The 23,902-nt window shown below is 45.7% G+C and overlaps 1 protein-coding gene and 1 non-coding gene across 3 annotated transcripts; one reads left to right on the top strand and one right to left on the bottom strand.

Annotated features, from left to right (window-relative positions):
- Window positions 1-740: 740 nt before the first annotated feature.
- Window positions 741-848, top strand: LOC122209240. Its single transcript, XR_006197520.1, has one exon. It is a non-coding gene; the product is annotated as a small nucleolar RNA U13 (small nucleolar RNA).
- A 14,001-nt stretch (window positions 849-14,849) lies between these two features.
- Window positions 14,850-23,825, bottom strand: TBCB (tubulin folding cofactor B). 2 transcript variants are annotated; one of them, XM_042919137.1, is made up of 6 exons: window positions 23,618-23,825; window positions 22,995-23,138; window positions 19,535-19,631; window positions 18,670-18,861; window positions 15,288-15,360; window positions 14,850-15,121 (listed from the first exon to the last, which is right to left on the bottom strand). In XM_042919137.1, exons 1-6 carry the CDS (start codon window positions 23,729-23,731, stop codon window positions 15,007-15,009), a joined length of 735 nt encoding a protein of 244 aa, XP_042775071.1. In that variant the 5' UTR covers window positions 23,732-23,825; the 3' UTR covers window positions 14,850-15,006. The 2 variants fall into 2 exon arrangements, with proteins under 2 accessions (XP_042775071.1, XP_042775072.1); XM_042919138.1 differs by lacking the exon at window positions 23,618-23,825 and adding an exon at window positions 23,409-23,515.
- Between the last annotated feature and the right edge of the window lie 77 nt (window positions 23,826-23,902).

A 23,902-nucleotide genomic window follows, 5' to 3' on the forward strand; every position in this document is an offset into this window, starting at 1 on the left:
TGCTGTGTACCTGGTTCCTAGAACAGTGCCTGGCATGTCTTTGGTACTCAGTAAATATTTGTTGAAGAATGAAATGTTTTGTGTGAGTTTTCTCATTGAATTTCAGCACCATCAATGAGATAGTACAGCAAGCGTTACTAAAGTCTTCCACCATCTTCCAGATTTCTTTGACCTCAGGCATGGTTATGTGACTTGTTTTGGCCAATAAAATATGAATGGAAATATTGGGAGTGTCACTTTTACTTATTTTTTAATTTTGTTTTATTTATTTTTATTTTCTTTAAATGCGTATTTATTTTTTAGAGAGAGAGAAAAAATGCAAGCGGGAGAAGGGCAGAGAGAGTGGAAGAGAGAGAATCCCAAGCAGGCTCCATGGTTAGCATGGAGCCGAACGCAGAGTCCCATCTCATGACCTTGAGATTACAACCTGAGCCGAAATCAAGAGTCGGATGCTTAACCAACTGAGCCACCCAGGTGCCTTTATTTAATATTTAAAGACTTTATTTTTAAGTAATCTCTATACCCAACATGGGGCTTAAATTTACATCCCTGAGATCAAGAGTCACGTGCTCCACCCACTAAGCCAGCCAGGCACCCCTTATTTGATTTTTTAAGTAATCTCTGTACCCAGTGTGGGACTCGTACTCATGGCCCAGAGATCAAACAGCACAGACTCACATGCTCTACAGACTAAGCCAGCCAGCTGCCCCAGGAATGTCACTTTTAAATGTAGCATTTAGATCCTTTTGTAGTTCATAGGTGTGATGATTGGATGTTCATGCTGTTATGTGACATGTGCCAGCCACCCTTAAACCTTGTTACAATGTTGGCACATTACCTGTCTGATGTAAAATAATAATAATAATAATAATAATAATAATAATAATAATAATAATATAATAAATAAATAAATCTAAAAGCCAATACAGGATACTCTATGCTCTCATCTCCTGCCTAGGCAACACTGGGAGTCAGGCAAGCACAGAGGTGTCACATGAAGGAAGCTAACTGGGTCACTAAGCCATGGCATGGAGGACATGCCTGTTTCTATGTGCAAGAAATAAAATTTGAGGAGTTAGTCCACTAAGGTCTAGGGCTCATTTCTTACCACAGCATATTCCAGCCTATTCTGACTGATGCAGGTAGAAGTGTTACTATATCATGTCAATGAGGGGAGAGATGGGATTACTTGCCCAAGATCACACAGCTAGTGAGTGCCAGAGTCAAGATTTGAACTCAGCAGGGTGCCTGTCTGGCTCAGTTGGTAGAGCATGTGACTCTTGATCTTGGGGTTGTGAGTTCAAGCCTCGCTGGGTGTACAGCCTATTTAAAAAAAAAAAAAAGATCTGAACTCAGGAAGGCTGGCTCTGTAGCTCATGCTTTTAATCCTCACAATTTGCTGCCTTAACGATGTTCGTGTTACAATGCCACCAGTGAATAAACGGACAATAGCCATAACCCAGCTAATACCTCCTGAGACCTTGATGACCCAGCTGGGGTAACTGCTGTGCAGGCAGGTATTGAAGGGCTGCTCACAACTCTGCTGAAGGAACGAGCAGGAGGAAGTGGAGGTTCAGAGAGGTGGTGTCACCCGCCTGAGGGGATGGCAGAGTCTAAACCCAAGCATGGTTGATGCCAAATAGTTATGTGATGACTAATCCAGACTAATGTCCCTCCGTTGCCCTTTGTTTAATGGTGTATTAGGATTCTCCAGAGAAACAGAATATATAGAACAAATAGGAGAAAGAGATTTATTATAAGGAATCGGCACACTATTACGGTGGCTGAGAAGTCCCACAGTCTGCTGTCTACAAGCTGGAGACCCAGGACAGCCAGTGGTTTAAGTCCTGGTCCAAGTCTGGAGGTCCACAAACCAGGGGAGTCAATGGTATAAATCCCAGTCTGAGTGCAGAAGACCAATGTTCCAGTGCCACAGTCAGGCAGAACTCAACTTATTCCTTCAGCAGTCTCTGGTTCTATTCAGACCCTCAAAGATTTAGAGTATGCCTCCAAGCATTGGGGAGGGCAGTTTGCTTTAGTCAGTCTACTGATTCAGATGATAATCTTGCTTGGAAACACCCTCACAGACACAGCAAATACGGAGGAACTCTGTATGCCATCACTCTATCCCCACTCTTCTTCCCAGACTCCCTGCTCCCAGGCTCTTGCATAGGCTGTGTCCCTGCAGGAACGTTTCTCGTACCACCCCTCCCCTTTTTTTAAGTTTGTTTGTTTGTTTATTTGAGAGAGACAGAGACAGTGTGAGTGGGGGAGGGGCAGAGAGAGGGAGAGAGAGGGTCCCAAGCAAGCTCCACAATGCCAGCACAGAGCTCGAAGTAGGGCTTGAACCCATGAAACCGTGAGATCATGACCTGAGCCAAAACCAAGAGTTGGATGCTTAACCAACTGAGCCACCCAGGGACTGCTCTCCTACCCTTTTTGCTTTGGAGTTGTTTCGGTGATTGCACTTCATCAAAGAAGTCTTTCTTGACCTCCCCTAGCCTGTTATATGCTCCTAAGATTCCCCAAACTTCTTCCCCCAGACATCATAACAAATTAAAATCAGTAGTGATCAATGTTTGTTTCCTGGACTGGATTGAAGGCCTTATGATGGAGGGCAGGGCTATCTTAGGGACCACTATGTCCCCAGCATCACCCAGCTCAAAGCTAGGCATGGGACACATGGTCAATAATTCTTAGCTATTCATCATCATCATCATCATCCTTTGGGGGATTATTTATATAATTCAGACTTCCTCATTAGAATGAAAACCAGTCAATAGAGTAGGTGCTTTCATGGTTGCACAACAAACCTTCCTCATCTTTGAGGCTTCCTCATGGTTCAGATGGCTCCCCTCCCTAAAGCCTTCCTTGGTAATTCCCTCCTACCTCCTGCTCCAGCTAAAGCAGGTACTTTCTCCGGCATTCCACCCCTATCCAGCCTGATCACTCTGATACTTGGGTGTTCACGTTAAAATGATCCTGTACACTGTGCATCCTTATTTTTTCTCTGTCTGTAGGTGTGCTATATTTCATAATTAAAAATATTTAAAATACCTGGTCATGCCTGCCCATTGTAGAAAATGTATAAAATACAGCAAGAGAAAAATTAAAAGGAAAAATTCACCCACTTTTCAAAGACAACATTTTTTTGTTTTATTTATTTATTTATTTATTTATTTAAGAGAGGGGAGGCTGCAAGTGAGCAAGGGGCAGAGAGAGAGAGAGAGAGAGAGAATCCCAGGAGGGGCAGAGGGAGAAAGGGGGGGGGGGGAGAGAGAGAGAGAGAGAGAGAGAGAGAGAAGCAGGCTCACCCAAAGGGGGGCTGAAGCTCAACCCGATGTAGGACTCAAGCTCGAGAACTGTGAGATCATGACCTGAGCTGAAGTCAGATGCTTAACGACTGAGCCACCCAGATGCCCCTCAAAGACAACTTCTATGTAGTTATATTTCTCATTTGATTTTTTGTCCTGGAATTATTTTTATATATTTCTAATAATGTAAAAAATTTGCATATGCAATTTGCATCCTGCTCATCAACTTGCAAACAACTTGTATTAACCTGGAGCTTGCAGCTATGTTCCCTTCGATTGCTCACCCGTGACCCGACCTCGTTGTTAGACATCAGCTCTAACAGCTTTTGCCCTGAAAAGTAACCAAGGAGATGACTGTCATACTCCATAAGGCAGAATAAATTAAACGCTAAAACTAGGATTTCATTTCTTGGTTGTGCTCTGAAGAAGCATCAGAGTGAGTTTTCATTTCCTCTTTCTCTTTCTCACTGCCTGGAATGTGGATGTGGTGGGAGCCATCTTGGACCATGCAGGCCAGGGCACTCCCCTAGGGATGGCAGGGCCATCGATTGAAGCTGTCTGGGTACCTGATACTAAGCTTTGTTACCAGCCCAGGACTGCTTACATCAGGCTACCATGGGAAAGAAAGAACACTTAATTTCATTTAAGCCTCTGCTGCCCTACTGAGTTCTGTTAGAGGGCTTATATTAAATTCTATCTAATCCACAGTGCCCATTATACCCTGAGCAATTCCCATGTTCCTAAAAATATCATTTTTAGTGTGTCCAAAATATTGCATCATCTGAAAATTACTAGAATTTTTTTCATTCATTTATTCTACATATGTTCATTGAGTGCTTACTATATCCATGCCCATACCCCTGGATAAGTGATGGGGATGTAATGGTCATATCCTAATAGAGGGAGACAGGCAATGAACAAGGAAACAAACATAACCCATCTTTATTTTCAGATATAGCATGTCCCAAAACGTGTGGCAGAGGTTAGCTAATTGCTCACCCAAACTGCTTCCCTTTGTTTTTTCACACACAGCTGAACTATATTTCCTATTGTCCCTTGCAATTTTATATGGACCTATAACTGACTTCTAGCCAATGGCATGTATGGTGTTCAATCTCCAGGCCTGACCTTAAAAACCTCCCACATTGGGGGTGGGGGGTGGTTCCCGGCTGGCTGAGACCTAGACCATGTGACTCTTCTTTTTTTCAAATTTTTTTTAATGTTTATCTATTTTGGAAGGAGAGAGACAAAATGTGAGTGGGGGAGGGGCAGAGAGAAAGGGAGCCAAAGAATCCCAAGCAGGATGCAGGCTCTGAGCTGTTGGCACAGAGCCTGATGTAGGGCTCAAACTCACAAGCTGTGAGATTGTGACCTGAGCTGAAGTCAGACACCCAACAAACTGAGCCACCCAGGTGCCCCTTGATCTCAGGGTCATGAGTTCAAGCCCTATGTTGGGTGTGGAGCCTACTTAAAAACCAAACAAACAGGGGCGCCTGGGTGGCTCAGTCAGTTGAGCACCTAACTTCGGCTCAGGTCATGATCTCGCAGCTCGTGAGTTCGAGCCCTGCTTCAGGCTCTGTGCTGACAGCTCGGAGCCTGGAGCCAGCTTCTGCTTCTGTGTCTCCCCCTCTCTGCTCTTAACCCACTGGCATTCTGTCTCTTTCTCTCAAAAATAAACATTAAAAAAAAACAACAACAAACAAAAATACCCACTGGCTCAACAGGAAGGACTCTGAGAACCTAGAGGGGGGCCAAGACAAAAGATGGAAAGAGGCTGGGTCTCTAAAAGACTCTGTGGAGCAGAGTGACCCCACTGACTTGCATTGGACTATGGTGTGAATTAAAAAAATTAATTTATTAAGCCACTGAGTTTTGGAGGTTCTTCAGTTAACAGCAGCTAGCTTTATTGAATTTAATTAATGTAGTGCATGAAGAAAGGGCTCTGTGGTAGACTGCAAAAACTGCCTTATTTTCCATTCCTCACCGCCCCCTTCCCCCCTTACCTTGTACAAATTGACTCTGTAGCTTCTCATGTCAAGGGCTGAAGTCTATTTCCCAACACCTTGAAGCTACACTGGCCTTGTCATTGACCAACAGAGTGAGGTGAAAGAACAGTGTAATACTTCCCAGCCTAGGCCTCAAGAAGCCTATGTTTTCCCTCTCTTTCACTGTCTGGATTCTAGCTCCTCCATGAAAACAGGTCGACAAGAAGGCTCAGCCAAGATCAACTATGCCAGACCCAGATCAGCAGAACCACTCAGCATAGATTTGTGAGAATAATAAATGGTTATTGTTTTGAGCCACGAAATTTGGGTGTGGTTTGTTACACAGCAGTAGCTAACTGTTACAGGCTCCATGACCAAATAAATTCAGAAAATAATGCCTAGGATATTCCCTCTCGTATATTATCATGGAATCTATCATATTAATGAAAATTCTTATAATAAGGCAGCTCATCTTTGTTTAAGCCAGCAAAATCCACATTTCTTTTATCAAGGAACCCTTTAATATTTGAGCATTTGTAACACTTCCTATAATGTTGTTAAATTCTGCTTAAACAGAATTTCTTTTTCTTTCTTTCTTTCTTTCTTTTTCTTTCTTTCTTTCTTTCTTTCTTTCTTTCTTTCTTTCTTTCTTTCTTTCTTCCTTCCTTCCTTCCTTCCTTTCTTTCCTTCTTTTATATTTACTTATTTTTGAGAGAGAGAGAGAGAGAAAACAAAAAACAAAAACGTGTGAGCTGGGGAGGGGCAGAGAGAGAGGGAGACAGAGGATCCAGGGCAGGCTCTGTGCTGGCAGCAGAGAGCCCAATGTGAGGCTTGAACTCATGAACCAAACTGTGAGATCATGACCCGAACCAAAGTCAGATGCTCAACTGACTAAGCCATCCATGCACCCCTTTCTTTTTTATAATAATAAAATATATATATATATGGTGCCATGAAAATCCTTTCAGTAAAATATTTACCCACTTCCCTCATTATTTTCAGGGGCTAAATTCCTAGGAATGTCAGTGATGGATCAATAGATGTCCATATTTTCAGGCTTTGGATTCATCTCTGTCATTCTCCAGAAAGGTTGTTGCCACTCACATCCCAACCTTGGTGGATGGAATTTCTTATTGCCCTGAATTGTCTTCAGCCTTGCGGAACCATAGTTTAAGCATCTTTGCTGATTTGTCAGACAAAAGAAGGTGTCCTTCAGGGCACCTGGCTAGCTCAGTCAGTGGAGCATGTGACTCTTGATCTTGGGGTTTTAAGTTTGAGCCCCACATTGGGTATACAGATTACTTAAAAAAATAATATCTTTAAAAAAAAAGAGGTGTCCCAGTATTTTTAAGTAACATTTTTGGGTGAACATGGCTTTCATGATTTTTTTGGCCATTGATATTTCTTTTACAAATTGTCTTTTCATATTCTATGCCCATTTTCATTTATTGGCTTTTCATGTTAATTTCACATTACTTTGTTAATATCTCCATTCATTAAGGGTGTTAATCAATTGCCTATCACTTTTGTTGCAAATATACTTCTCTAATGCATATTTACTTTAATTTTGCCTATGCCTTTTTTGGACATATAAAATATTCAGCTCTTTGTATAGCCAAATTCATCAGTCTTTTCCTTGATGGTCTGTTCCCCCACTATGTTGAAGTTCAGAATATCTTTCTCCATACGGAGGTCATTCAGTATTTGCTGTTAAAAACCTTTACATTTTCATGCAATTACCCCACACACATATTGCTCAAATCCAATTGGAATCTATTTTGTCATAGCATGTAAAATGGGATTCCAAACTGCTATTTTCCCCCAAATAAATGCTTTAAGTTATGTGAACTCCATGAGGACAGGGACTTTGTCTGTTTTGGTACTGCCGTAGCAACAGTACCTAGTAAGGTTCCTGCAACATGGCAGGATCTCAATAAATATGTGTTGAATGAATGAATAAATGAATACATGATTGAATGAGTAGATGGATGGGTGAATGAATACAATATGCCAGGCCCTGTGCTGGTATTGTGATTGTTTATGTTGTGAAAAACATATAGTCCCTTTTGCAAAACCCACAGGTAGACAGGAAACATTTCCTTAATCGTGTATCAGTTAGCCTTTGCTGCATAACAAATTACCCAAAATTAGTAGCTTAAAGCAACAATAATTTTAGGGGCACCTGGATGGTTCAGTCAGTTGAGCATCTGAATTCACCTCAGGTCATGACCTCATAGTTCGTGAGTTCAAGCCCCACATCGGACTCTGTGCTGACAGCTCAGAGCCTGTAGCCTGCTTCAGATTCTGTGTCTCCCTCTCTCTCTCCCTTTCCCCTGCTCATGCTCTCTCTCTCTCTCAAAAATAAATAGACATTAAAAAAAAAGCAACAAGGGGCGCCTGGGTGGCGCAGTCGGTTAAGCGTCCGACTTCAGCCAGGTCACGATCTCGCGGTCCGTGAGTTCGAGCCCCGCGTCAGGCTCTGGGCTGATGGCTCGGAGCCTGGAGCCTGTTTCCGATTCTGTGTCTCCCTCTCTCTCTGCCCCTCCCCCGTTCATGCTCTGTCTCTCTCTGTCCCAAAAATAAATAAAAAAAAAGTTGAAAAAAAAAATTTAAAAAAAAAAAAAAAAAAGCAACAATAATTTTTTTGTTATTTTTCATGATTCTGTGGCTCAGGAACTTACACTGGCACAGCCTGGTCTTTAAGGTATCTAAGCAACATCTAATGCAGGAGCAGGGAGCTGTCCTGTTGGCAACCACTATGTACATCAGGAAAGTATCTAGGCTGGAGATAGACCTGGGAATTGCATGTAGATGGCGATCAAAGTCACAAGAATAGATCAGAGAAGAATGTGTAGAATGAGGAGAGAAAAGGACCCAAGTTAGTGCCTTAAAGAATGTTTTCTATAGGGGAACCTGGCTGACTCAGTCAGAAGAGGATGTGACTCTTGATCTCAGGGTTGTGAGTTCCAGCCCCATGTTGGGTATAGACATTACCAAAAAAAAAAGTTCTGTATAGCAAGGTGAAACTGTTTTAAAAACTTGACCACCAAAGCCTTCACATTCCTTGCATCAAGAATTGGAAACTATGTGGCTTCCTCTTGAATCTGGGTGGGTTTGTGTTCACTTAGATCAAGAGACAGCAGCAGAGTGACACTATGTGACTTCTAAGGTCAGAAAAGACCATGCAGCTTTGCCTGGTTCTCTTAGAACACTCTGAAGAAAGCCAGCTACCACGTAAAAATCCAGCTACCCTGAGACTGCAGTGCTGGAAGGCCATGTAGAGGTGCTTTGGTATAGAGGTGCTCTGTTTTTAGTTCCTGCTGAGCTCCCTGCCAACAGCCAGTGTCACTGTCAGTCAAGTTGCTGAGTCACTTTGGACATCCAGCCTAGTCAAGCCTTGAGATGACTCCAATCCCAGCCAACTTCTGACTCAAACACATGAGAGATCTTAAGTCAAGCCCCTCCTAAATTCTTTTTTTTTTAATATTTAATGTTTATTTATTTTTGAGAGTGAGAGAGACAGAGCACAAGTGGGGGAGGGGCAGAGAGAGAGGGAGACACAGAATCTGAAACAGGCTCCAGGCTACGAGCTGTCAGCACAGAGCCTGAAGCGGGGCTTGAACCCACAAACTGTGAGATCATGACCTAAGCCGAAGTTGGATGCCTAACCGACTGAGCCACCCAGGTGCCTCATAAATTCTTTATTTTTAGATGTTATGTATTTTGAGAGAGAGAGCATGCAGGCACGCATGCACGTGTGTGCATGGGGGAAGGGCAGAGAGAGAGAGAGAGAGAGTGAGAGAGAGAATCCCAAGCAGGCTCTGCACTATCAGTGCAGGGCCTGATGTGGGGGTCAATCCTACCAGTCACGAGATCATGACCTGAGCTGAAATCGATAGCAAGATGCTTAACCTCCTGAGCCACCAAGGCACCCCCTTCCTAAATTCGTCATCTGCAAAAATGTAGGAAAAACATAATGTCTGTTTTAAGTTGCTGAGGTTTAGGTAATACTTAATCCAACAATAGGTAATTAGAACACAGGTGCATTAAGTACCTATTGCTGCTAACAAATTAAAACCAAAATTTAAAGGCTTAAAGCTTATGTATATATGTAATCTCTTCACCCAATATGGGGTTTGAACTCACAACCCTGAGATCCAGAGCTGCAGGCTCTTCCAACTGAGTCATCCAGGCACCCTGAAAATTTAACAGCTTAAAATAACCTATGATCTCATTTTCTTTGGGTCACGAATTCAGGAGTGGCATAACTGGGTGATTCTGGCTCGGGATCTCTCATGGGATGCAGCTGGGTTGTTGGTCAGGACTGCAGTTACCTCTTGGCTTGACTAGTGTGGAAGATCAGCTTCCAAGACGGGGCCTCAATTCCTCGCAGACCCTTCACAGACCTCGGTTCCTTGCCACATGGACTTCCCTATAGGGCTGCATGAGTGTCATCACAATTATGGGCAGCTGGCTTCTCCCCAAGCAAGTGATCCTGATACAATGGCTTTTATGACCTGGTCTTAGAAGTCATGCACTGGGATGCCTGGGTGGCTCAGTAGGTTAGGCGTCTGACTCTTGATTTTGGCTCAGGTTGTGATCTCCTGGTTGCTGGGTTTAAGCCCGGTGTCAGGCTCTGCGCTGACAGGCGTGGGACCTGTTTGGGATTCTCTGTCTCCCTCTCTCTTTGCCCCTCCCCTGCTTGTTCTCTAGCTCTCAAAAAACAAGAAACAAAAAACAAAAAAACATGAAAGTCATACACCATTACTTCTGCCATGCTCTCTTCCTTAGAAGTGGGGCACTAAGTCCAATCCACACTCAAGGGGAGGGCTCTTAAAAAGAGAAGTGTCAAGGGGCGCCTGGGTGGCTCAGTCGTTTGAGCATCCGACTTCAGCTCAGGTCATGATCTGTTTGTGAGTTTGAGCCCCGTGTGGGGCCCTGTGCTGACAGCTCAGAGCCTGGACCTGCTTTGGATTCTGTGTGTCTCTCTCTCTTTGCCCCTACCCCACTCCTGCTCTCTGTCTCTCACAAAAAGATAAAAATGTTAAAAAAAAATTAAAAAAAAGAGAAGTGCCAAAGAACTTATGAACATATTTTACTTTAAGATTTTTAAAAACTTTTTAAAAAAACTTTAGTTATTTTGAGAGAGAGAGAGTGTGAACAGGGGAGAGGCAGACAGAGAGGGAGAGAGCGAATCCCAAGAAGGCTCTGTGATGTCAGCGCAGAGCCAGAGGCCGGGCTAAAACTCACAAACCATGACGTTGTGACCTGAGCTGCAATCAAGAGTAGGACGCTTAACCATCTGAGCCACCCAGACACCACTGTAAACATATTTTAGGACCAACACAACAGGAGTTGCAAACTCAAGAGGCACGTAGGTACCTCCTGATGGAAGAACTCAAACACCATCCAGAAAGTGTATTTACCTGGAAAATTGAACCTGCATCTAACCCAGTTTTCGAACCAAGCAGTTTATAGAACACACCGGAATAGAAGAACATATTGAAGGATACCAAGAGGTACAACCAGCCAAATCAGACTGTAAGAAATCCCACAAGAAGATTGAGAGGGAGGAGGAAATGTTATAGAACAAGAGACTTAGATGTCAATCAAATGCTGTGTGTGAACCTTGTCTGGATTCTGATTTGAACAAACCAACAGTAAAAAGACATTTATGAATGGGGCAACCAGGTGGCTCAGCCAGTTAAGCATGGGACTTTGGCTCAGGTCACAATCTTACCTTTCATGGGTTCTAGCCCCAGGATGGTCTCTGTACTGACAGCTCAGAGCCTGGAGCCTGCTTTGGATTCTGTGGCTCCCTCTCTCTGCCCCTCCCCCACTCATGCCCTGTCTCTCTTTCTCTCTCTCTCTCAAAAATAAATAAACATTAAAAAAAAAAGATTTATGAAACAACCAGGGACTTCTGAATACTGACCTATATTAGATATTAAATAATTATTTATATTACACAATATTAAATAATTATATTAGATAATTTTGGTGTAATTGAAACTATCTTTTAGAGAGATACATACAGAAACACTTCCAAATGAGATGATATATTGCGTGAGATTTGCTTTAAAATAATGGGAGAGGAGAAGAGAAAGCCGAGTAAATAAAACACGGCCATATGTTTGACAAACATACAGCTGGGTGATGGGTACTTGAGAAATCCTTAACTATTCTAATTTAAAATCCCTTAATATGTTGGGGAAAAAGATTTAACTGTTTGGGAGAGAGAAAAGAAGGTAAAGGGGATATTGTTTCATTTAAGATATGAGCGCCTTCACCTGGCTTGATTGCCGACCACAAGCCTGGAGAGTGAATGACCAACCGGTCGAGATGCAGGAAAGCAGGAAGGAGGGAAGATGGCCCAGCCAACTCCCAGCCACAAAGTGAACTGTTCTCGGTTCTTCCAAGAAGCCAGAAAGTCAGCTCTGGCGCCCCCACCGGGACATCGGTTCCCATTCTGCGATTAAACTCAGACGGGCTCTGCAGCCCTCCACGCCTGCGCAACATCGTCCTCCACGGAAAAGCCCAAATCCCTTCGCCCCTCAATTCCTCGCGCAGCTGGGAGGGAGCAAGACTTGCGCTTCCAGACAGGAGCAAAATGAGGCTAAGGTTGTCGCATGGTTTTCTGGGAAATGAAGTTCGCTGAGCGGTGCACTGCTGCCCCCACGTGGCGGCTGAGTGGTTATTGCCCGTGTCTGGGATGGTGCCGAAGCTAGGGACGCCTGAGGTTGCAGGGACTTGGGAAGCTACTGTGGGTCTGGGAACCTCTGGGAATCCCTTCCAGAGAGGATGACGCCAGACGTGGAAAGATGGGGTGAGGTAGGAAATTAAGGTGAAGAAATTAGTGGCAGGTCCCGCTTTGAGGATTAAATAAAGTCAGCATTACTAATGTTGGATGCATGTAGTTATTATAATATCTACAGCTAATACTAAGCATTTACCTATATGGCTGGAGTTGATTTAAGCGCTTAATATATATTAGCTCATTTAATGCTCACAACAATCGTTTCGGGGAAGTAATGTATTCAGACCCACTTTATAGGAATGAAGCTCAAACCCACAGAGGAATACTTGTTCAGTCACCCAGTGGCTGCGTGAAAGAGCTGGGGTTTGAATCCAGGCTTCCTGGCTTCAGAGCCTGTGCTCTTCCTCAGTAAGGTTATACCACCTCTCTTAACCTACTGAATAATCCAAATTTGTAACTGGTACATGAATCAACTCCCGCAGGCCATTAAGCATGTTCAGTTACTGATGTAGCTCAGCTCCAGGACAAAGGTTGCATTCAGCCTAAGTTTGTGTTGAGCACAGTGATCAGGTTCCTGATGGGCATGAATCACCAAAGGGGTTATATCAGGCCTACAAAGCCCAATCCCTTTTTGTTCAGGTGATTTCTATTCAAATGTCCTACCCCATTGTTTCTCTCATACCAGCACCACCTGGGGGATTTAGTGATTTTGTTCTCCTTCCCCCACTGCCAGCAACCTTATTCATTATTATTTTTTTCAACCTTATTCATTGTTAAGTATCACAGTTTAAAAAAAGAGACAATGCTTTGTAATTATCTGTCTGTCTTTAACTCCCAAGCAAGGACTGTGTCCAATTAATGAATATGTTCTCCATATCAGGCCTGACATACAGTGGAGGCTCAAAAAGTGTAGAATATTGGATATTTACTGTCTTTCATTTGCAATGAACTGAGGTCTTATGAAACCAAGGTTCACAGACTCTGGCTGAACTCAAGCTGGTAGGTACTGGTTGGGAAGTTGGGGGACACCCCCTCTAAGGCTCCTCACTCTGACAATTCCCTGACACCATAGGGGCCTAAGCCTTGGGATCTTTTTCTAATGTTTTTTTGGTTCTTTTTTTTGTACGTTGACAATTTCAGTGATGTGTGTGTGTATGTATAGGTGCAGATCTATAACTGGTGGGTGTCTGATGTGAGTCTCAATGTTTCCTGTGTGGCTTCCCCGTGTGTGAGAGAATCTGTGTGCACTATAACCACTCATGTTTGAGTGTGAGTCTCTGTGTTTTGAGTAGGTCTCCAGTGTTTGTGAGTCCAGGTGTGTGTGTTCTGTGTATGTAAGTGTCCGTGTCCATTATGGTGGGCATCAAAGTATGTATATAACAAGCTGTTTGTGGATGTCAGCAGTTTCCCCTGAGGATCCCCTCAACTCTTAAACAGTTCAACCTCATTCTTCTCACTGTGGTTGTGCCTGCTGCTGCCAACTCTTTCTCTAGAAGCTATAATTAAGTAATTGCAACAATTAAGTAGAATCCCCCAGATAGGCACCCCACCAGGAATTACTTCAAGGAGCTAACAAGGGGCTTCTGCATGTACAATAAAAGTATTATTAAGTGAACAATTAGGATCTCCCACCCACAGAAACTGTGGTAGAACTACTTATTGACCCCAATATCCCTTCTCCCCATCTTCTGTAATATAGGAACTTCTGATACTTGGCTAGGAACATGCTGCCCAGAATAAAAACTACATTTCCCAGTCACCTTTGCAACTACAAGTGGCCATGAGACAAAATTCTGGCCAATGAAATAGAAACAAGTTATTTGTTTTGTTTTAGTTTTTTGGATTTATTTACTTATTTATTTTGAGAGAGACTCTCAAGCAGACTCCACACTCAGTGTGGAACCTGATGTGGGGCTCAGTCTCACAACTGTGAGATCAGGACCTGAGCTGAAATCAGAGTCAGATGCTTAACCAATTGAACCACCCAAGCGCCCTGGAAATAGAAACAAGTTTTGAGTTGCACATATTCCTTTTTTTTTTTTTAATGTGTATTTAGAGAGTGAGCAAGTGCATGTGCACAAGCAGGCAGAGCGGCAGAGACAAAGGGAGAGAGAATCCCAAACAGGCTCTACACTACCAGCACAAAGCCTAATGTGGGGCTCGATCCCACCAATGACAAGATCATGACCTGAGCTGAAATGAAGAATTGGGTGCTTAACCGACTGAGCCACCCAGGCACCCTGAGTCGCACGTAGTCCTTAAAGGCAAGAGGTATCCTTCCCCTTCCCCTCTCCCTGGTGCCTGTAGCAGATGATGTGGGAATCATGAGAAGGAGATGGGACAGCAACAAGAGATATAGATGGAGACTGGCCTCTGACACAGAAGGATCACCATACCAGTGCTGGTGATTACATGAGACTTTACAGGAGAAATAAACTACCTTGAATAAGAAGTACCTGGGTGGCTCAGTTGGTTAAGTGTCCAACTCTTGATCTCAGCTCAGGTCTTAATCTCAGGGTCATGAGTTAAAGCACCTCAATGGGTGTGGAGCCTATTTAAAAAAAAAACCCAAAACTACCTTGTTTAAGCTACTATTATATTTTGGGCCCCTTTGTTATAGCAACAAAACATTACAGTAACTTATTAGGACGAAAAATAGTCTCATGGGCCCCCAGCTACTAGCTAAGGGATAAAGCTTCATCCTGCCCAACCTCTACTTTACCCACCTCCTATTTCACCCTCACCTAGACAGCCACCTCCAATCCCTCCTATTATCATCAAGTCCTCCAACACTTCCCGGTTTCCAGCAAATTTAATGCATGAGTCTCAAAAGTCAATGACAAGGTGAATAAAATAAAAATGGGCTCAGGAAATAGGGCCATGGGCACACACAGGGAAGGGCAATAAGAAGTCGAGTTAGTTGGAGCAGGGGGATGTCTTTCCTTGGGTGTCACATCTCATCCAACCCGTAGTCTTCCTCGGGAAAGTCCCCCACTGTCACAACCGAAGGCTTGACGAAGGCACCGTACTTGGCCTGGCATTCGAAGTAGCGTTTCCCATTCACGCTGCAGGGCATGATGAGGGAGGCAGTTGTCAGAGGGGCCCCAACACGGCTCCCACCCCAGATGCTAAGATGGACAGGCTCACCATATGCACTTAGAAGCACACATATGCATGTACAGACACGGGCACAGACACACACACAGATGGCTGAACCAGACCACTCATTACCTGCCATCGTTTTTCCCTAGTGGCTCATCATAGCGGACGCCAATCCAGTAGCCACGCTTGAAATCTGTGAGTCCTGCCCAGGGAGGAAATTCCAACAAAACCTCTGAATCACTCCAGATGCATGCCTACCTACTGAGTATAAAACCTGTCCTGGCAAAAACCACTCCTTGCTACCACCCAGGACCATCTCCATCTCCTGCCCAAACTAATACAGTAGCCCCCTTCACTGGTCTTGCTGTTTCTAGCCCGGATCCCCTATTTACTCAATACCCCCAGTCAGAGGAGTCTTTCTAAAAATCTAAAGTAAACAGCACTGCTATCTTGCCCTAAATTCCTCAAAGGCTGCCCATCCCACTCAGCATAAAATCCACACTGCTTATGAACAAACTATTTTTTTTTAAGTTTTTTTTTTTTAAGTTATTTATTTAACTTAGAGAACAAGAGGGGTAGGGACAGAGAGAGAGGGGAGTTAGAGAATCCCAAGGAGGCTCTGGACTGTCAGCACAGAGCCAGATGTGGGGATCAAACTCACAAATCATGAGATCATGACCTGAGCCGAAATCAAAAGTCAGACACTTAACTGGCTGAACCACTCTGGTGCCCCACAAATGATTTTTGACAAGGGAGCCAAGACTATTCAATGAGGAAAGAATAGGCTTTTCAACAAGTAGTTCTGGGACAACTAGATATCCACACACAAGAGAAGGAAGTTGGACTCCTATCTCACATTACATACAATTAACTCAAAATGGGCCTAAGACCTATATGTAAAACATAACACTATAAAACTCCTAGAAGAAAATACAGGAGTAAACCTTTGTGACCTTACATTAGGCACTGGTTTCTTAGATACAATACCAAAAGCATAAGCGACAAAAGAAAAAATAAATTGGACTTCAAAAAAATAAAAAAATGTTATGCTTCAAAGGACACTATCAAGAAAAGTAAAAAGGCAACAGACCCCCAGAATGCGAGAAAATATTTGCAAATCATGTATTTGATAAGGGAATTGTATGTAGAATACGTAAAGAACTCTCTTTAGAACTTATGGGCTGAACTGTGCCAAAATTCACTGTTGGCACCCTAACCTTCAGTACCTCAGAATGTGACTGTATTTGGAGACTGGGCCTTTAAAAAGGTGATTAAGTTAATTAAGATTAAGTGAATCTGATCTGATTGGTGTCTTTGTAAGAGGAGGAAACATTTGGACACACAAAGAGACACCAGGGATATGCCCGCACCCAGAGGGAAGACTATGTGAAGCCACGGCAAGAAGGCAGCCATCTGCAAGCCAAGCAGAGAGGCCTCGGAAGAAACCAAACCTCCCAACGCCTTGATATTGGGACTTCAGCCTCCAGAAATGAGAGACATAAATTTTTGTTGTTTAAGCCACCCGGTGTGTGGTTACTTTGTTATGGCAGCCCCAGAAAACTAATACACAACTTAACAACAAAAACTAAACAATCCTTGGGGCGCCTGGGTGGCTCAGTAGGTTAAGCGTCTGATTTTGGCTCAGGTCATGAACTCAGGGTTCATGAGTTTGAGTCCTGCGTCAGGCTCTGTGCTGACAGCTCAGAGCCTGGAACCTGCTTTGGATTCTGTCTCCCTGTCTCTCTGTTCCTCCCTCACTCACATTCTGTCTCTCTCTCCCTCTCTCTCTCAAAAATAAATAAATATTATTATTATTTTTTTTTTTTTAATTTTTTTTTTCAACGTTTTTTATTTATTTTTGGGACAGAGAGAGACAGAGCATGAACGGGGAGGGGCAGAGAGAGAGGGAGACACAGAATCGGAAACAGGCTCCAGGCTCCGAGCCACCAGCCCAGAGCCTGACGCGGGGCTCGAACTCACGGACCGCGAGATCGTGACCTGGCTGAAGTCGGATGCTTAACCGACTGTGCCACCCAGGCGCCCCTAAATAAATATTATTAAAAAAAACTAAAAACAAACAACCCAATTAAAAAATGGCAAAGGATCTGGACAGTTCTCAAAATAAAAGAAATATGGTTAATATCATTAGCCATCAAAGAAATGCAAATCAAGCCCATAATGCTGTCCCATGTCATAGCCACTAAAATGGTTATAATTAAAAAGACAAACAATAAGTGTTGGTGAGGATGTGAGAAACTGGAGCCCTCACACACTGCTGGTGGGAATACACATGGTGTAGCTGCTGTGGAAAACAATGTGGTAGTTCCTCAAAAGGTTAAACAGAGTTACCATGGGACCAACAATTCCACTCCTTTGTGTAGAAACATGAAAATATGTGTCCACACAAAAACTTATACAAGAATGTCCACAGCAGTATTTTTCATAATAGACAAAAAGTGGAAAGGACCCAAACATCCATCCACTGAAGAACAAGTATGTAAGATGTGGTATAGCCAATCAATGTGGTAGTATTTGACTATAAAAAGAAGTGAAGCATTGATACACGCTACAACACAGATGAATTTTGAGAACATTATGCTAAGTGAAACAAGCCAGTCACAAAAGACCATGGATTACATGGTTTACATGATTCTATTTATATGGATTACACATATTATATGATTCCATTTATATGAAACGTCCGAAATAGGCAGATCTATAGAGACAAGATCTGCCTAGGACTGGGCGGGGGGGGGGGGGGGGGGGGGGCATCGGAGTTTCAGAAATGGGGAGTGGCTAATAATGGTTATGGAGTTTCTTTCTGGGATGATGGCTGAACAATTCTGTGAACACACTTAAAACCAATGAATTGTGTACTTTAAGGGGATAAGTTTTATGGTATATGAATTATATCTCAATAAAGCTGTTCTAAAAAAAAAAACCCCACACTGCTCTCCACTGTCTTCAAGGCCCTGCACGGTCCGGCCTTGCCCATGTCCAGACCTCACTTATTACGTCTCACCTCATTTCCTCCCCACTAGCCATGCTGCCTCAGACAGGCCCAGCCTATTCTTGCTCATGCCCTTTGCACTCACCATGCCCTCTGGCTGGAACACTCTTCCCCCTTTCACCCTTTCCTTCAGACAATCCTTCCCCTAGGAAGCCTGCTGGATCACTCTCGAGGAAGGTTCTGGTACTGCCTCTCAGCTCACACAGCCCCCCCAAGCTTCCCACATCCCTGCCCTCATCACTTTGGCCCGTGCCTTCCCCATCTCAGCCCTGACACTGTGCCCCGTGCTTTCACCTCAGAACTAATCCCTCTGGCCTCTGCCTCCGCCATCACAACCCACATTGTTCTGCCTCTGCTTCCCACTTCCCTGCCATGAACACTCTGGGCTGTCACTGTCATTGCTGGGTCAGTCTCCCCCACTGCACTGGGATCTCCTCGAGGGCTGGGTCCCCAGCACTGTCCATCCCAGGCCAGGGCAGAAGGCCTCAGTGGGCCACGTACCTACATACATGACGGTGCCCCGGCGAGGGGGCTGCCCAGGCGCCCGCACTTCACAGCGGCTGCCCACAGAGATGGCACTGGCCTGGGTCTTCTCCTCGTTCAGGCGCTGGGTGGCCTCCGCCTCTTGCTGTGCCCGCTCCTCTTCATTGTATCGGCCTAGCTTGCTGCGCTTCAGGAAGGAGCGGACGGAGTCTGAGAGTGGGGTGGGGGACAGGGTTAGACATGGTTTTCCTGGTGTGGCCCCTGGCCTGATGAGATAACCTTCCACCCACACAGAACCAACATTCAGAGAGAAACTCTTCTGCTCTGAGTGTTGGAGGGCTACTGCCCAAGACCCCCAAATCTCCCACTATAGCCCTGGCTTCTCCCCAGAACCCCTGGGGCCTCCCCATAATCCAGAACCTAAAAGGAAGATGCCTGCTTCCAGTCATGGTATCACCCCTTCTTCCCATGTCCCTTCAGTATTACATTCCCTCCGCCCAGCCTCTCCTTGTCTTACCATTCTTACCAGTGTCTACACATTCTGATCTGTTTAGCTCATGCCCCCATGTGATAACTCACTACCTCCCCCCACATTAACCCTCCCTCCCAGACTTCCCTCTCAGGCCGTCTGCCTGCCTACATTCCCTCACATCTCCCAGCACCTATTCATACCCCACACTTGTGTCCCTACAGCTGTTCCCCAAACCCCATCTGTCCACACACCAACCTTATCCATGCCCTCTACTCGCCCAGGTCTGTGTGCCTGCACTGATCACACCACCGAACATCTCCCAGTGTCCCTGTCTGCCCCCACAACCTCTGCCCACCCGCACACACTCCCTCTGACCCCCGTATGCCCTCATCCATCGTTATGTGCCTGTACCTTGCCTCTGGTCATAGGCTTCTTGTGAGATCTGGTATTTCTCCACCTTGGACACATCCTCATACTCCCCAAGGCGGGCACCACTGTGGTCAATGACCTATAGTGAGGGGAGGGAGGTCAGTGGGGATAAGGTCTGGACTGGGAGGCTTGGGATGCTGGGGGCAGGGGGCTGTACATTGGAGTATTCCCTAGATTTAAGTCTCTCTGTCTTGGAAAAACCACATTCCTTTACTCCTTTACCCTCACCTTTACCCAGACCTTCTCCCCTCTCCTGAGCCTAGCAGAAGGGATGAGAACAAGTGTCCACACTGGCCATCTCCCGTTCTTCACCCCCACCCCTCCTTAGAGGCTGGATCTTCCCCCAGACAATCCCCACATGGTGCCACCACCATCAGTGATGATCTCTAAGTCACTGGAACTGAAGGGCAGAGCTCAGGTCTTCCTCACAAGACTTTTAGGCAGCACATCTGTCCTCTCTGGGCCTCTGGGACCCTCCTAAGCTGGCCCCAACCTCCAGACTCTGAAGCATCTCTTCCTGTACCACCCCCAATATTCATTCACTCATTGCTTGCTAAGCTCTTCCACAGCACCCAGCTGGGCTCTGTGCTGGGTGCTAGGGACACAGTGCAAAAACAGATAAACACTTGCCCTCAAGGAGTGCTCATTCTGCTGGGACACCAACCATAAACAAACACGTGCATGCATTACACCAGATGACGACAAGGTCCTATGTAGATAAATACCACAAAGAGGTTTAAGGAGCATGAGAGGGTGGTCAGAGAAGGCTTCTGAAAGGAGGGGATGTCTGAGCCAAGGCCTAAAGGCTAAGAAGGAACATATGGCACCAAGTCTCGGGTGCAGAAATGTCCTTAACCCTTTTCAGGAAGGATGGCTTCATGGAAGCCATCACGGCTGAAGCGGAGACAGACAGGGAACAGTGGAGACACAATAGATCACTACAGACTTTGGCTTTTACCCAGAATAAGTAAAAGCCAGGGGCATCTGGCTTTGAGTAATGAGAAAAAGCCATGGGGCATTTTACCCAGGGGAGGCTCTGGGCCAGGAGAGCCTGACCTGATTCAGGGCATCACAGGCTCCCTCTGGCTGCAGGTGGGTAGCAGACTGAGCGGGGCCAGGGACAGGCTGCTGTGGTGTCCAGGAGAGGGAGGATGGAGGCTGGGTCAGGGCAGGGGTTGTGGGGGAGACGAGTGTAGACTCTAGACAGATTTTGTAGGTGGAGTCCACAGGATTTGCTGTTGGATGGGATGTGGGTGTGAGGTAAACAGAGGGGTCAGCAAAGACTCTAAGGTAGTTTGGCCTGAGCCATTGGCCTAACATAGCAAAATAGAAATGGCCCTTATCTCTGGTCAGGATCACTATGAATTTCTATTTTGTGTATTAAGGATTTTGTAAGTTTGAGGTTACTATTATTTTAAACAACACATATATGTTAAACATATAATTTTTTTCTAAGTAAACTTTATGCCCAATGTGGGGCTTGAACTTACAGCCCTGAAATCAAGAATCATATGCTCTACCGACCGAGCCAGCCAGGCATTTCAAATACAGGTAATATTCATAAAGAGGAAAATAGTGTAAAACAAATTCTCTAGAGGCTCCACTTCTGGGAAACCTTTCTTTTAAAAAATTTTTTTTTTTAAACATTTACTTATTTTTGAGAGACAGAGAGAGGCAGAGAGGGGAGGGGCACAGAGAGAGAGGGAGACACAGAACTCTAAGCAGGCTGCAGGCTGCAGGCTCCTAGCTGTCAGCACAGAGCCCAACGCGGGGCCCGAACTCACAAACTGCGAGATCATGACCTGAGCCAAAGTCGGACGCTCAACCAGCTGAGCCACCCAGGCGCCCCTGGGAAACCTTTCTTAAATGACCTCAGAAGTTAGAGGCCTGTCTACACCTGAACCCATGTGTGAAAACCTCCTGTTTGAGGATGGCCCTATGCCATCCTATGCCTGACCCACTAGCATCTGGGGGCTGAGGCTGCCTGCGTCAGCCCAAAGTCAGTCCTGTGGGCCCAGCACTACCCTGACCAGTTCCCACTATGATCCAGTACCTACCACACCACCTGGACTGTGGAAGCAGCCTCCTCCCTGGTCTCCCTACTCTTCCTGTCTTCCCACACACAGTCAAAGGGAGCCTGTGAGCACCTGGGTCAGACCAGGACCCTCCTGGCTCAAAGCCCTCCCCTGGCTCTCACTTCCTCCTGCCAAAGGAGAGGCCACTCCTCAGTGCCTGTACCTAACTGTGCTCCCTTCCACCTCAGTGTTTGCACATGGTGTGCTCTTTTGCTGGAGTGCTCTTTTCCCTTTTTCAGTTAATTCTTCCTATTCTTCAGGACTCTGCTCAGGCATCACCCTCTCCAGGAAGTCCTCCCAGTACCGGCTCTCCCAGCTCTGTGATCTCTTCCTATATGGCCTTCATGTCTCTGACATTTCGTATTTGTTCCTATGAATATTTAGCTAACATCTACCTCACACACTGTACAGAACTAAAACAGAGGCCTCTTCAGACTTGGCTCACAGCTATACCCCTGGCATAACACAGAGTTATGGACCAGTTCTCTGAGCACACTGACTTGCAGAGTCATGCAGACTGAGGTGAAAATTCTAACTACAGTTCATCCTTAGGAAAGTAAATTCCATCCTGAAGCTGTTTTGTCTTCTGCAAAATGGGGTTAATTACACCATCTTCCAAGTCTTATTTTATGGACTCAGCTCAGTATTCAACAATGATTCACTGGGCATCTTCTCAGTACTAGGCATTATTCCAGGTGCTGGAGGAAATGCACAGTATGTCACAGGGTGCTAGGAGCTAAAGACAAAAATCAAATAAAATGGAAAAGAGAAGAGATTTAAATTTTATACTGAGGTCAATGAAGGCCTCACACTTGGAGGGTGACATTTAAGTAAAGACTGGAAGGGAGGAGTGAGCCATGTGAAGCCATAAAAAAAAGAACCACTTGCAAAGGCCCAGAGGTGGAACCCACCTGGGATGCTGGGATGTCTGAGGAACAAGGGGAGGAGAGAGGATGATGTGAGTTGATGAATGCAGAGGTCCTCAACTTCTCCCAACATGTCCAGTCTCATCACTCACCCTGACCCACCTCACACTCTATACCTCTGTACACTGTTCCCCCCACCTGGCATACCCCTCCCACCCCTTACCCTAAGTCACCTTTCCTCATCCTTCAGGTCTCAGCTCAGGCGTCCCTTCCTTCAAGAAGCCCCTTCTCATACTTCCAGGGGTCAGGCACCTCGCTGGGCATCCCCAGTCCCCTGGGCTTTGCCCACACCACTCTGGCTGTCACTGTCCCATGATGGCTCTGTCTCTCTCCACGCAGGACTGGGGACTCAATGAAAGTAGGGCCTATCTTGGTTATCACACAGGGCAACATACAGCAAGTATTTGTTCAACAAATAAATAAATGGCGGGGAGGCCTCACGTGGATGCGGCAGCCGTCGTCTACGGGGTAGGAGCCCAGCAGTGCATCCTCCTGATCCAGCTTGCTGTAGAACTTGTCATCAGCTCCATACAGCTCCAGTTCCATGCAAGAAGCAGGACTGCCCACCACCAGCTCTAGTTTACACTGCGCAGAGAGCAGTCGGTGAAAGGCTGTCAGCGACCCCACCCTCTGCCCTGGGGCTCCACCCCCCCCCCCCTTTTTAAGGTACGTACTTGCAAATTAAAATTTTTTTTAAGTAAACGCTAAGCCTAACACGGGGCTCGAACTCACGAACCCGAGATCAAGAGTCGCGGGCTCTACCAACTGAACCAGTGAGGAGCCCCGAGGCTCCACCCCTTGCAACAATAACCATTACCCCATCCTTGCTCCTCTAAGACACAATTTAGGACACACCTGGTTATCTTTGGTCATGCCCTATGCAACCTCTGATTTTCCTGGCATCGTCCCCAATTTCTGAATACTCAGACTCCCTCTGGGCCCACCCAGCCGGGTCCCGTCCCCAATCTGTCCAACCTCTGTTTATCTCTGGCCCCTCCCCGCGTTCGGAAAGCCCCTCCATTTCTTCCTTGCCCCGCCCCCGGGCCCCGCCCCCACGGCCACACCTTGAACTCAGCTATGGTGAGGCTGCGACTGTACCGCTTCTCAGAACGGAAGCTGTTGAGAGAGCTGCTGATGAAAACGGTCACTGTGGGCGCCGACAAGCCCGTCACCTCCATCTCGCCGCTTCCTGCCGGGGTCCGCAGCCAGGTTAGTCGCCTCACACCGGCTCCGCAGCCGCCGCCGCCGCTTCTGGGATATCAGCCCCTCCCCCTGCTCACGACCTAGCCAATCCATGCTCTCCCCCAAGCAGGGTCCGCCAATCGCCGCCGTCTCTTTTCCACGCCAGG

This window comes from Panthera leo, chromosome E2, assembly GCF_018350215.1.
Source record: "Panthera leo isolate Ple1 chromosome E2, P.leo_Ple1_pat1.1, whole genome shotgun sequence".
In the NCBI taxonomy this organism is placed as follows: Eukaryota; Metazoa; Chordata; class Mammalia; order Carnivora; family Felidae; genus Panthera; species Panthera leo.

Coding starts and splice junctions, on each gene's coding strand:
- TBCB (XM_042919137.1), bottom strand. CDS start 23,731: ATGGAGGTGACGGGCTTGTCGGCGCCCACAGTGACCGTTTTCATCAGC. Junction 23,139..23,617: donor TCACCATAGCTGAGTTCAAG/GTGTGGCCGTGG, acceptor CTCTCTGCGCAG/TGTAAACTAGAGCTGGTGGT. Junction 18,862..19,534: donor AGCCTATGACCAGAGGCAAG/GTACAGGCACAT, acceptor CCCCACTCTCAG/ACTCCGTCCGCTCCTTCCTG.